This window comes from Athene cunicularia, assembly GCF_003259725.1.
Source record: "Athene cunicularia isolate RWA chromosome 3 unlocalized genomic scaffold, athCun1 chr3_part1, whole genome shotgun sequence".
Classification (NCBI taxonomy): domain Eukaryota; kingdom Metazoa; phylum Chordata; class Aves; order Strigiformes; family Strigidae; genus Athene; species Athene cunicularia.
Genome location: NW_020799097.1, coordinates 50,975,694 through 50,989,295, shown reverse-complemented (window position 1 = coordinate 50,989,295; position 13,602 = coordinate 50,975,694). Strand labels below are relative to the sequence as shown.

At 37.2% G+C, this 13,602-nt stretch overlaps 1 protein-coding gene across 1 annotated transcript in view; it reads right to left on the bottom strand.

Annotated features, from left to right (window-relative positions):
* Positions 1 to 291: 291 nt before the first annotated feature.
* Positions 292 to 13,602, bottom strand: part of RPF2 (ribosome production factor 2 homolog) — a 13,524-nt gene continuing 213 nt past the window's right edge. Inside the window, exons 2-10 of the mRNA XM_026845043.1 lie at positions 12,727 to 12,859; positions 11,879 to 11,916; positions 11,116 to 11,155; positions 7,792 to 7,873; positions 7,625 to 7,701; positions 6,384 to 6,483; positions 1,763 to 1,865; positions 993 to 1,137; positions 292 to 694 (exon numbers count right to left, since the gene is read on the bottom strand). Coding sequence (XP_026700844.1) covers positions 515 to 694; positions 993 to 1,137; positions 1,763 to 1,865; positions 6,384 to 6,483; positions 7,625 to 7,701; positions 7,792 to 7,873; positions 11,116 to 11,155; positions 11,879 to 11,916; positions 12,727 to 12,859 — 898 coding nt within the window. The 3' untranslated portion in view covers positions 292 to 514. The remainder of the gene's footprint in view (positions 695 to 992; positions 1,138 to 1,762; positions 1,866 to 6,383; positions 6,484 to 7,624; positions 7,702 to 7,791; positions 7,874 to 11,115; positions 11,156 to 11,878; positions 11,917 to 12,726; positions 12,860 to 13,602) is intronic.

The following is a 13,602-nucleotide window of genomic DNA, read 5'->3' as shown; positions in this document are numbered from 1 at the left end:
TCAGTGCAACACTGAAAAACAGTCTGGCATCAGGCAAATAGCGTGAGTTTGCACTTTAGAAAACAGTTTATAGAGTACTGCAGTTGTGCAAAACCTGAAATACATTAACACTAAATGAACAGAGAAGTTGGGTTGTGTATATCATGCATATATAATACTTTGGCCCTGTGCAGAATTTTTAAGATGAGTTGATTGATCAAGGCTTCCCAACATAATAGCCATAAAACTGTTTGGGAAATGAGCCACCTGCTTGACTAGCATGTGTCTGCTAATACCAAGAGAACAGCTTTAGAAAACTCAGGAAGTTGTATCAAATTTTTTATTTTAAATAACCAAGTTCCATGCTAAAGCTCAACAGCCCCATGTTCCCTTTAAAATGACAAACCATTGAAATATATTTTTTATAAAACTAAGGCTAACAGCAGCTGAATCTTTAATGTCTGACACATTTATATTACAATATATATATACTAAATTTGAAGGTACAAAGAGTTTTCAAAGCTGTTCCAGACTATCAAGCTGATTTTGGCTTTTTGGGACTAAGTCCACCATCTTCAGTTGATTTCTCTGCTGATCTCTTTCTTAACCCCTTCATTTTCCGTGTCTGCAGTTTACCAAGATCTTGCTTCTGCATGTGGATTCGACCATAAGTTGTACCAAACACATCATGGGAGATATTCTTTTTCTTCTTAGGCTGTAAGGCAAAAACAACATCAGTATTTCTGAGAAGAGAATGCCAGTAGCTCTGGTAAGAATAAAGTCCCTAGAAGCAAGGCCACATACACTGTTTGGAGGTTAGAGATTAAGACTTGTTCTGTATGTTCCATACGCTTCCAGAAAGAAGTCTGTATGCCAGCTGATCACCACAAAAGTGCTGCGGTCCCAGAAACCTCAGCTGGCCTATATAATGTATATTCAACTATACAACTACTAATACTTTTGCTCTTCTTCACAAATAGATCTGGAAGTAATATACTTTCCAAGGTACACACCTTCAGGGCTTTTGGTTGTTTTAAAGACAGTTTATAAAGGTCATCTGAAGCTAAATGTGTCCTCCTCATAACCAGATCTAATGAAGGTCCCATCTCTTCCAATTCAATTCTTGGTATTTTACAGCCAGATTTCTTCAAAAGCACCCTAGAAAGGAAAACCAACCAAAATCAACACTGTCCTCTGTGATAAAGATTTATCTGTCCTCCTAAAGGGCAGGTTCAATCCTGTAGTTCGGAAGACTCTTAAAAAAAATTGCTACTGCTAACTCTATTATTGAGAAAGGTGTCTGTCAGTGGCAATTTATAAAATATTAAATCTGTCCCATCACAATCTGAACACACCCAAAATACAACCTAATATAACTTTTTTTTAAAAAATTAAACCAGTATTATCTGTATTACTGTTAAAACTCAGTCCCAGCACCCAAAAAGCCGTATCACTCCTCAAATTCAAAATAGTGCCCCGAGCATTAATAGACATGAATTCACCCAGATTAATTCACACCACTTTACTAATCCAACCACATGAAGAACAATCCTCCTCGCTAGAAGGGGGAGCTCAACAAGGACGGAAGCAGCAGGTTAAGAGCTTAAGTGCTTTCCTTCTGCTGTACAAGTTACTCTATGCTATGCTGGAACACCTCTGTGCATTACATGTTTTAAATGCAACAAACTATTGCTCAACCCAGTTCAATTACATAACTTCAGGCTAAATTTGGGGAAAAGTTGACAAGTGTACCAAAAAGCAAACAAATACATAAAACACTCACTTATAGCTTCGCATGTAAATTTTCCCATCTACAGCTGTGAAATGCAGAACATATTCTAAGCCAGCCAGACGAATACTGGGCACACTAGGACCTCTGAAGAAATCTGAAAGAATATTTTAAAAGAATAAACACGAGGTTTCTTCACTGAAGAAAAATCAAACCAACAGAGGCCTATAACAAATTGGTTTACTTCCTAACAGACCTGCATCACATCACTGATGTGAACTCCTTGCCTATACAAGTATTTTTACTGCATCTAACTAAGCAAGGCTATACACGGGATGGCTCTCAAAAAACAAATCTGTATTTTTAATGGGAATCTCATGAAATAGCCACTACTTAAAACTGCAGCTCTGTCAAAACATGAGAGAGAAGCTTAACATTGCAGGTGTTAGCTCCTGCACTGGTGAAACCAAATGTGTGCAGAAATCACAGAATCAACTAGGTTGGAAAGGATCCTGAAGATCATCCAGTCCAACTGTTAACCCAGCACTGACAGTTCCCAACTGCACCATATCCCTCAGCGCTATGTCAACCCGACTCTTAAACACCTCCAGGGATGGGGACTGCACCACCTCCCTGGGCAGCCCATAACACAGTGTCTTCCCAGAGATAACTCGGTAGCAACACACGCTATCTAAAAATAAGTGTATGAAGAAGAGCTAATATACTTTCAGAGCAGTAATTTAGCTTTATTAAGCTAATTAGGATAACTGCATTGTCTACTTTTCTAAATATTCAGCTCTAGAGTCATAAAAATCAAAGGTATCTTACTTTGTGTTTATGCCAGTTCATGCTCAGCTAAACAGATCCATACAGAGAAGCCATTATTAGTTCAGGTATCTGTTTAAAGACATCATTCAAAAAAACCTGATACTTCAGATTCTTAATCAGAGCCAGATTTGGAAGAGTAGAGAAGGATTAAAACCAGTAAAAAACAGATCAGAACTATCTCTTATCTACTCTTACCTACATTTTCTCTTCTCTGACTTGGAAAAAAAGTTGAGATACATTGTTTCTTTTACATCTCCCCCAGAACAAAGTGCTTTTGTCTTTAGATAAAGCAGTATGTCATTACAATTAATATTTTCTCTATTTAATTGGCAACACATCTACAAAAATAAGCTACTTTAAATATTTGCTTAGTTTGCAAAGAGAACACTGAAATACAGGTTAAATAGAAAATGATCTGCCTCTAGTGAGGTTCTTGTACCAGGCTATGAGGAAAAGACCATGCAATCAGAGCTTGCAATAAGCACAACAATCTGTCCAACATATGTAGAGGGTGGAGAAAGAATGTGACCTTCACTGGGGAACAAGGTGTGCTAATAAACATGACAGGGCAATGCTGAAACATAAGAGAACTGCTACTAACAGATGCAAAACACATCAGTTTTTTCCGTTCTGTTCCATTTTCAGATCCGTCAGCTAGTTGTCTTTTCCTCCACTACCTTTTTCAAGTGTATCAGCACCGGAGTGACATCCAAAACAAAGTCTTGCTGGCAGGTATCTGCTGGAGTCTAGCCAGGAAATTTCCTTGGTCAATTAAATACTCTGTCCTCCTCTTGTGGGTTGAGCTTGTAGTTAAGAGGAAAAGTTGCAAATAAAATATTTTGTTTGCCTCTGGCATATATTTTCCCTTTGCCAAGTTCTCTGCAGATACACAAGCTTACATTCACAGTGGTTTTATTGACAACATGTCCCTTTCATGTTTTCCTGTGGCATCACACATCTTTTTACTCACAGGATGATCTCTTCCCACAAAATGCAGCTGGTCAGAAACTTCTGTTTCCTGGCAGTGCTGAACAGCTGCAGAAACCTTACACTTCTGTATACCCAGAGAGTGGAAGTTTTTTTAATGTACTCTTAATTTACAACTCTTGCTTTGGTTGGACTAGAGACTTGCTTTCTCCCTTCTTTTCACTCCTAGTTTTCTCTCTCTTGTCCTCAACATATTTCCAGAACTTCTAATTTACTTTTTGCTGCAGAGAACTCCACAGGACCTTTTCGTTTCCAAACTAAATTCCTAAATTATCTTGGAACATTAATCTATACACTTGTTTTTGTATCAATTCTTATCCAAAAGCTGGTGACACTGCAACCTATGTAGCTATGGTTATCATTAGTAGAGTTCAAACTCTATCCCAGCCATTTCCTTTCTTGGCCACAAGGAATCCACAAATCTTTTGAGACACTCCAAAAAGTCTGTGTGAGGAAGGTTGTATGAAGAACAAGCTGTTGATCAATCTAAAATTGTAGAGGTCTCCTGGAAACCAACATTTCAGAAAGTGTATAAGCAAGTCACGTAGCGCCTAGCCATTTTTAGGATTAAATGGGTGTGCAATAACAGAACGAGCAAGCGGGCAGTGTTGTAAGAGATGAAACATTTTATAAATACAAGCATAAAAAGTTATTAGAATTTCATGAACTGCACTCCAAGGACTTACATTGTAAATCAATTCCTATGCTACCACATCAGCAGGCAATGATAAGCATAAGAGAAAGAATGGGATGTCTTCCAGGTCTCTAAAGACAAATGCAGCTGCCATTTATTTCTCCTAAATAACTCCTTCCACTTCACAATTTAAGTGGACTACAGGGTTTGGTTACTATGAAGACAATAATTCACCCTTGCCTTTAATTTTACAAAGAAACTGCTGTAAGATAATATTCCAAACATACATAAACCCTTTTGATACGACAAAAGCCAATGAAAGCTTGGTTGTTCACCAGCATCATGGGCATCACACTGCTGTGGCAACAAGAAGCTGTTACATCTAATACTCCCTCTTGGATCCCAACAATACTGCTACAGTAATAAAATATTTGCTGCTGTTGTTACAAAGACATTTTTCTATCTTACTTAGTAATAGAATGGCAGCTTAAAAGCACTGTCTTCTGCAAGAACAGAAAGAATCAGTTCTTCCCTATTAGTTAAGGGCTGTTTTGAAGCAGGTCAAGTCATTACCCAAATGATTTTAATTGGTTAAAGATACCTTCAAGCCTTTACACTCCTTAACCTTTTCCTTTGTCTATTGTTTTGTATGTAGGTATTTCATACGAGTCAGCAGAACATTAAGACCTGGAGTACTTGGAGTACATTCAAGAAGAAAGATTGGGTGTCAATTTGAGTACATTTGACCGCAGAGTTATTAAAGGCAAATAAATAGGAGAAAGAAGAACATCAAAAGAAATAGGACAAGAAAGTCTAGTTAGTTATTTGGCAACTGTCTAATGATGCATGTCGTCCATTTAAAGTATCAAGCTGTTTGATCATGGGGTGCAGGAGCACATCTGGATGCCAGTCACCAACACTGTGCAGATGCTTGAACAAGATACACTTCAGACAGTAACACACCTGCTTCCTGCACTGTAAATATTCATTTAGAGCAACAAACATACAGTATTAAAACTCATTTATCTTCATATTCACCCACCTTTGAAGGTTTATAAGCACAGTTACTAGCCTTTCTATCCTGATCTACCCCCAAGAACCAGTCAGCTGTATTGAGAAGGATGCAAATTTTTCTCTCCTGCTCCCTTTTCAGTCTCATTTCAGATGAAACATCTTGCTTTAAGGAATTAATAAGGGAGAAAAAAAAATAATCAAATTTTAAGGTCTGTTTCTAGGAGCATTCATTTATGTTTGCCTAGAAAAAGAGGGCCCAACAAATACTTATTTTATATGAAAGGGAGATCTTGCAAAGTTGTAAGATTCTGAATTGGTACAAACCAAGAATGGAACTGAAAGAACACAACTGTTATTGGGTCAGTTTCAGTACTTTACTAAATCTAAAAAAAAAAGTTATCTACTCTTAGGAAATCTATTAAAAAGAAAAAATACACTATCCTACTTATTAGATCTAGTTCTACCAAGCAATATACATTTTTAAGTGCTAAGGGATAAAGTACCATATGACTTCTATGTTCTGAAAAGCTACCCTAAGAGAAGTATAATTATTTTTTGTAGTTCCTCCAGAAAAAAAAACCACAACGTGCTCTATCTTCCAGAGCCTCCAACCTTGAGATAGTAAAAAATTCATGCCAGTTTACTAAGCTCCAAGCCTGCCTTGAAGTTGACACAGCTATTATCTACAGCTGATTTTTACTGCACGTTCTTTCCAAGTACTCTAATTAATGCACTTTTGTTAGAATTTGTTAAATTTCCAACAGAAAAATGCTTTCATGATAAAAACACAAGCTCCATTATAGCGATCTGACTTTTTTCTAAGCAAAAATATCCCACTTCCTGAACTTAAACCACTGATTTCAAATTAGATACTTCAAAAATACTACTTGGTTAGAGAAGTGATGATTCAGTACAATCACAAAGTGATCACTTTTTTAAAAATGACAGAATTTTCCCACAATCAAAGTAATTAATTTTAGTGAATCCAGTTTCAACTTCAGAATCTTTTAGGCTAGTCTTTTTTTCCCTCTCCATCAGTCATGATGATTAGTTAACTTTAATTTCATGTGACATGAAATTTTCAAGTGCCTGTTCTTGTTTTCCTTCTGTGCTAAACATAAGCAAATATTTATTGACAAACCAGCATTTCCCAACAGATCATATTACTACAGATTTATGCAATCCTACTGCTCAAATAATCAAATTACTGACCAATAAGAAGGCTCTTCAGTCTTCTGTACTCTTCATTTACATCAAACATGTCACCAGCAAATATCAACATAGGTTTTGTTCCTTCAGGACATTTACTGTTCTGTGGAATAAGAATTTTAAGACCATGTTAGGGAATATATGATTTATTTAATAGGTGGTTAGCCATTCAACACCAAATGAAAAATTTCTGTGAACAGAACAGACACTTTTTCCCCACTGTATGTGTATAGAAGGAAGTTATTTTTAAGATGGTGAATTGTATTCTTCTTTGTGCTGGACTAAAAAACAGAGATTCTTTACTATAAAATGTATAAGATAATATCCAGTGAAAACAAGTGAATTTGACTGCAACTACTAACAAGAAAACTAAAATTAGAGGCAAACAAGTCTATTGTACTTCTGACACTGAAGAGTACCTAAAAAAGGCTAGAACAGTAGTTCAGTCAATCACCTAATTTTAATTCTGGCCAACAAATACACTTAATTAACTGTAACTTTCCTGCTAGTAACAGTTTTATGAAGATACACGCTACAATCTGATTAAAGGGGGAGACTCACCTTTATGAACCGTAATTTCATTGCTATCCCTCTAGACTGTTCTGTCAATTTATACACTACAATGAGAATAAGGATGATAAAATTTCCTGATTTTTGCAGTGTATAAACTGTTTGATACAAAAGTATACACATACGAAATATGTTTTAGTCTTGCCAAAATGAGCCTAACAGCCACAAAAGGTGATTTTTCCTCTGGCTTTAAACAATCAAGATGTTAGCACCTTGTCCAAACTATAGTTTTGTGAAAACTGGCATTTATGTACTACTGAAAGCTTAATAAAGTTTCAGAATCATCTCTGTCAGCAGAGTGACCCTCTTTGGTGATAATTTGAGAAGAGGCATTTCAGTTTTCAAAGCCTATGCCAGTTTACATAGGAACATACCATCAGCAGAAACTGAGTAAAGAATTTTATAAATGTGATTCTTTAATTACAGAGGAAAATATTAGGAAAAAAACAAGTCTAAAAAAACAATCTGCAAGTAAAGTTGCAAGCTTGCTTAAAACAACCAAAATAGCAGAGCATAAAAATAACACTCTGGGGTACACAAATTATCAATCCTCATATGCTGCATGAAACACTTTTTTTAAACAACTTCTGTCCTTCAAAGCACGACAAAAGCCAATGCACTAAAAATATCCACCAGTAGATGTCAGTGAAATACTGAAATCGGCGATTCCTTACCTTGACATCTTTTAAAGATAGAAACTTTTCAATGCCTAGCTCAATCATGTCTAGGACGTGATAGTCAAACATGCGACCTGTGAAAGTAAAAAGAGAAAATCCAGCTATTTAAATATTCATTGAAAACTAGACCTTTTGTCCAAATAAACCCAAGTGAGACACATTACCTATTATCAAGTTGTTAGGTCGCTTCTTGTTATGAGAGCCAAACATGAACAAAGAACAATCTGATTTCTTGGAAAAGAATTCCTACAATTGATGAAAAGAACAAAACTTGTGAGTTCCAGTTTGCAATGTTTAAAATATTTGGTGAAGGTATATGGCACAATAATGTGAGTTTAGGAGCTGCTTAATGAGAAGAGCAACTGCACTTAGCAGGAGAGTTTTGAACATATCCAGATCCACATAAGCTAAAACAGACAGCTGGATTTAAGGTTCAAATAACAATTCATTTATGTTTTTCTTTCCCGTGGCAGTCTTAAAGACCAAGTCAGGCAATTTTTTCTTCCCATTTTATCTGTAATCCTCTTCTTCATAAATCTTCATTATTTGTTTCTACATAAGATACCTTCAACCGCTTCTCCTTGCCTGAAGAGTAAGTATTTGCAAGTTGGCTGCAGCTGTAATGCCTCACTTTAGTTACTCAGCTAAGCTTTAAGAAACATATTAGCTTTGCCTAACAGCTCCTGAACCACCAGTTAATCTCAACAGCAAGCCTAGGAACATCTGCAACACCTGGGTCCTACTACAGCAGAATTTCATGTCAATTTATTATTTAAGACTAAGATGCTACTTAAAACCAAGGCTGTGGTGATTATCATAGAAAAGATCTTTTCTCCAGGTAGATAGAGAACATATTATAATATGTCCAGAGCCACCATTACAACAATTCTTCCTGAGGATCTCCAACTCCAAAAACCTTTTCATGCACTGTTGCTTCTCGAGCCCTTTGTTCTGTGTATCAACTGTAGTTTCTAGATACACCCACACAATTTATCCAGTACCTCCCAGAAGTACCAGAGTTTCTCTATCTGCACTCAGCAGCTGTGAAGCAGAAAAAAGCCACTACATCTCCTCCCACCCCTGCAACGGGCATTTTAGAGATTACAGCTCTGCCCCTCTGGGAGGTCAGGAGAAACATCCCTGGGGGCAATCCTAGGCTGGATTAATTGTATGTACAAATCACACAGCTCAGCACTGAGCTCTGCCACCAGGTCCCTGAAAAATACTGACAGTAATCAGATCAAGAACAGAACCATCCCCTTGAAACACCTGCTCATACAGCTCTGTTAATCACTGCATGTAAAGTCTCTAACAGCTGTATGACATTTTATTAAAAAGATGCAACAAACTCAAATGCCTCAAATGTGTCCTGCATATACTGCAACATCACATACACTGCAAAACTGCCCTTTAAAAAAAAAAAATATGCCTGTAACCAAGTTAAAAAACAAACTTGATTTGACTTGATTGATCTTTCTAGGCTCTGATTATTTGTTGACACTGTTCTCAACGACCCAACCCTGTTGTTTTGAGGTTACATGAATTAAAGTTCCCTGAAGGATCTCCTTTTAAAATATCAGAATGATTTTAGCTGCCATGTTTTCCCAGAAATTATCAGAAGTTTAAACCAGTGGTCAACTGATGATCAGCTGGTTCCTGTATGACTGCAAAACCAAGTCAGCCAGCTATGGGATTGTAAAAGGTTTAATTTCAGCAAATTATGTGCAAATCTTTCCTCACTGCCTACAGTAAGTCTTCCATTCCACTCACGGTATTTTGGGGATGGCTTCATGCCAAGAACAGAACAAGAGCACATACTACAACACATCAGCATCGGTATTAATGCAGATTAAGTAACTTTCTATGTTGGTCTATCTATGCTGCAAACACAATGATTTTTTGATCTTATTAAATTAAAAATGTTTTAATTCAACTGTTCAATACAACTTCTGCAACTCCTCTAGCACTCACTATTGACTGCTTTCACTTTTCAGCTACGTCTCCCCTCCTCTCCCTTTTTATTTAGAGCTAATTTCCTTAGATATTTTTCCCCTTCATTTTCACAGTCACTTTTAGACAAGAAAGTACATTTCTGCCTGGTGTGTATATATTATTTTTTTTCTTCACAGCTTTAATATAATACCCCCAAACTCCCAGTTTTTCAGTCAGTTATTTCAACAATTGCCTCATGCATTGGAAAGCTGACCCTTATTCCCCTTTGTGAGTTGACAGTGGCACACAGGAAACATTACCAAATCATGAGCACTGGGAACCAAACAACTTATTTAGGGATAATTAATTTTTGTCTTTATTGTGAAATCACAGCTGTACATCACAATCTCCTTTCTCTCATTTTGTTGAAGGAAATACATATACTGCTTTTATAACACACATTTCAGCAGTTAAAGTCACACTATGATTGAAGTGCAAGAATGTGTGAGAATCTTAGGATTAGCCCCTATATTTTTTGCCTTCCTGCTCGGAAATTATTTTGATCATAAAGCACTGAATCAACACCAAATCCAGACAAAGGCATATCACCAAATATATTTCCAAACACACACCCCCTTCCAAAATACCCTCCAAACCTCTGAAGACCCACTTCTGCAACCTCTCTGCAGGCCAAATACACATATTTAACTGAAATTGAGTGCTTGACTGAATTGAGTTCTTGACTGAATGCTGGAGGAGAACTCTCAGTGACCACCTCACAGTTGTGCAGCACGTTCTCACGTAGTACGCTACTGGACTTTTCTTCCTCTATACAAACGCAAAGTCACAGAAAGCTATGAACCCTCCATTTAGCTATTTTAATCTATGAATTCACCAAACTGAAACAAGCTGTTCATAAGCTATGTCACTTTAGAAGACTTTTAGAAAATCAAAATAAAACGCTTTATTACTCCTTTCCTATCAAGCACTGTTACTTATAACAGTGCTACAGACTCCTAAATTTACCTGGCAGTTTACAGAAACATGCATTTACAGTAAAGACCAAGTCCTCTCAACATTATTTAACCAAGTAATAAGCAATAGGACAAGAGGTAATGGCCTCAAATTGTGCCAGGGAAGGTTTATACTAGATATTAGGAAGCATTTCTTTACAGAACAGGTTGTTAGGTGTGGAATGGGCTACCCAGGGAGGTGGTGGAGTCCCCATCCATGGAGGTGTTTAAGAGTAGGGTTGACATAGCATTGAGGGATATGGTGTAGTTGGGAACTGCTGATGTTAGACTAATGGTTGGACTGGATGATCCTCAAGGTCTTTTCTAACCTAGATGAATCTGTGATTGATTCTATCTTGCAGCAGGAGGAAAAATCTGCCTACTGACACCACAAATTTAGACATAGCCCTACCTTCAACTTATCCAAACACCCTATAAACTTTGTTTCTCATCTAGTTCCTTATAGAGTAATAGAAAATTATCTTCCAAAGTTCTTCATGACGTTAAGGCTGTAAAATGTCATAAGATGTGGCTTATACTTACCAATGATGTTTGATCCTCAAAAGGCCTGGTAATATTTTTCCTGAGAGGAGGAGAAAAAAAGGGGGAAAAGAAGTTTTAAAAACTCCACAACCAAAAAACAAACAGACCCAGATAAGCACTTCTAATTGGTTCTCTGATAACATTAAAATTTTGCATTCTACTGGAAACTCCAGCAGTAGAGCTTCAGTTTTAGTTCAAACCATAAGCCATAATAATACTGCCAGGAGAACCTTAGGGCCACCACTGACATCCTCCACATTTCCTGCCTCCTGGGGCCTGACTTCCAGACCATCACCACCAGTGACACCTCATAACTGCCTTTGTCTGTTCATCTAACGTTAAATTCAGCTATTACAATTAATGTCTCTGGCACTACATCCATACAGGTAGTGGGTTCCCATTTTGAGCAAGACTTAGTTATCACTGTAATCTGTAACTGAAATTTTAAGACTTCGGATACAAGAAATCCAGCCTACCCACCTGACACAGAACTTCGCTAGCTGTTTGCCCACATCAGTCAGAGAAGCCAGCTGTCCAGGTTTGCTGAATCCTGCTCTGTAACACTTGGCACAGAAGTGGGATCAGCACCAACACTGACCACATGTAGCTTGTTTTCAGTCTACTGAAATTTACAGTGAATCTCAGCCACCTTTTGCAACCCTTCCCATTGTTCAAGCCCCCATGATAGCCAGCATCTCTGTTCATGTTTGAAATTATCAAAAGCTGTCAAAAGACTCAAAGGTGTCAAAATGAGACCACTTACTTTTTATACAGTACAGCAAAAGGCTTCTTAACAGCATACTGCAAAAGACAAATGTAAACATAACAAATGTGTTATCTCTAATATACCTAAGTGAATGGCACTGCTTTTTCTAAAGCCTTACAGCTTATATGATCACATGAAACAAAGTAACTGTGCAAATCAGTCTAGAAGACAGCACCTCAAAATCCCTGTTCACAGTAACACCCTTCAAGTTGGTAGCAATCTCGGTTCCCAATTAATTGCAGAACTTACTTCTAGTAACTAAGAAATAACAAAATAACTGAGAAACAGCTGAAATCAAAGCCACGTAATGGAATCTCTCTGCTTCTAGGGGCATGAGGAAAAACAGAGAGTGAACAAAAACCTGATTAGCATTAGCATAAGATGGTAAGAAAATGACGGAGAGAAGAGAGTGTAGGAACAGCTATAATGTTTTCAGGTATGAAGTTAGGAGACAGGAAAGTTTAAGTTTTAGGAGAGGCTGAAAGCTCCCTATCAGTACACACAAGCAATTTACAGGATTCTGGGATATGACTTCAGCTGAGTGATCCAGTCCCAATTCTATATCTAATTCTCCTGTTTTCAAATTGACTTGCAACACTTCACCTTATATACTAGACAATCATGGAAAAAATAATAAAGAAGAGAATAAACTCAAAATTTCTGGTAAAGAAGGAACTGGAAGAAAATAATCTCCACTAATGCTAGGTAATGACATCTTTGGAGTACTAGTCAGTCTGAGATTTGGGCAATGGGGAGAGTATGACAACGTTGATCTTGCAGGAGAGAATAAGCAAATTGTAAGAAAAAAGAAAAAGGAAGGTTGCATACTATGTCCAACAACTTACAATGTCTTTAAGCACTTCAGTCACTGTTAAGTTAGCATTTCCTCCTTTAATGAGCATGGCATTTTTTGTATTTTCTTTAAGTTTGGGTTCTCTCTTCTCAAGAAATCTTTTTGCTCTCTTAGTTTTAGGCTTTCTGTAACAATAAATAAACAGTTAAAAACTTAATATTAGTAACAACACCGAACACCACGGAAAACAGTAAAACAAAACAAGAATTGGAACAAGCTGTGTTCAAATAACTCATTTCAGTGATTCAAACTAATCCCAACCTGCAGATTTACAATCCAGTGATTCAAACTAATCCCAACCTGCAGAATTACAATCAGTGCTAAAATCCCAGTCTTGGATTAACGTGTTTTACTGTGACTCCTCCTCTTCTCCATCTCCCCAAGTTAGGAAAGGCAATTTTAGTCTCTGGCTTTTCAGTTTCTTCAAATTTAGAGCTTAAGCTATACCAGAATTCCCACAGACTACAGACAGGCTGAAAGCTTCCCTCACATCAGCCTCCTCCCAAGTCAGAGACGCAGAAAATTAAAAAAAAAAGTTCCTCAAAGACCATCAAGGGCATCCAAAGAAAAGCTCAAGTAGGGCGTATCTGTTGGAACCAGAGAGCAGTACTGTGCACTATTCAAGTGAAATACACCAGCCTTAACAGGGGGACAGAGCTTACATAAATAACTACACGGCTTAAGAACTAAATTTCTCCACTAAATGAATGTAAAGCTTTTCATATCTTCTCCGTGACGCATAATATTTATTTTATATTATAAAGAAAACAAACAAAAAACCCCCACACAGGTACTTCCAATTACAGGTGAAGATAGTTCTTTTAAGCGTACAGAAATACATAAATTCAATCCCAGCTAGTCACTATGG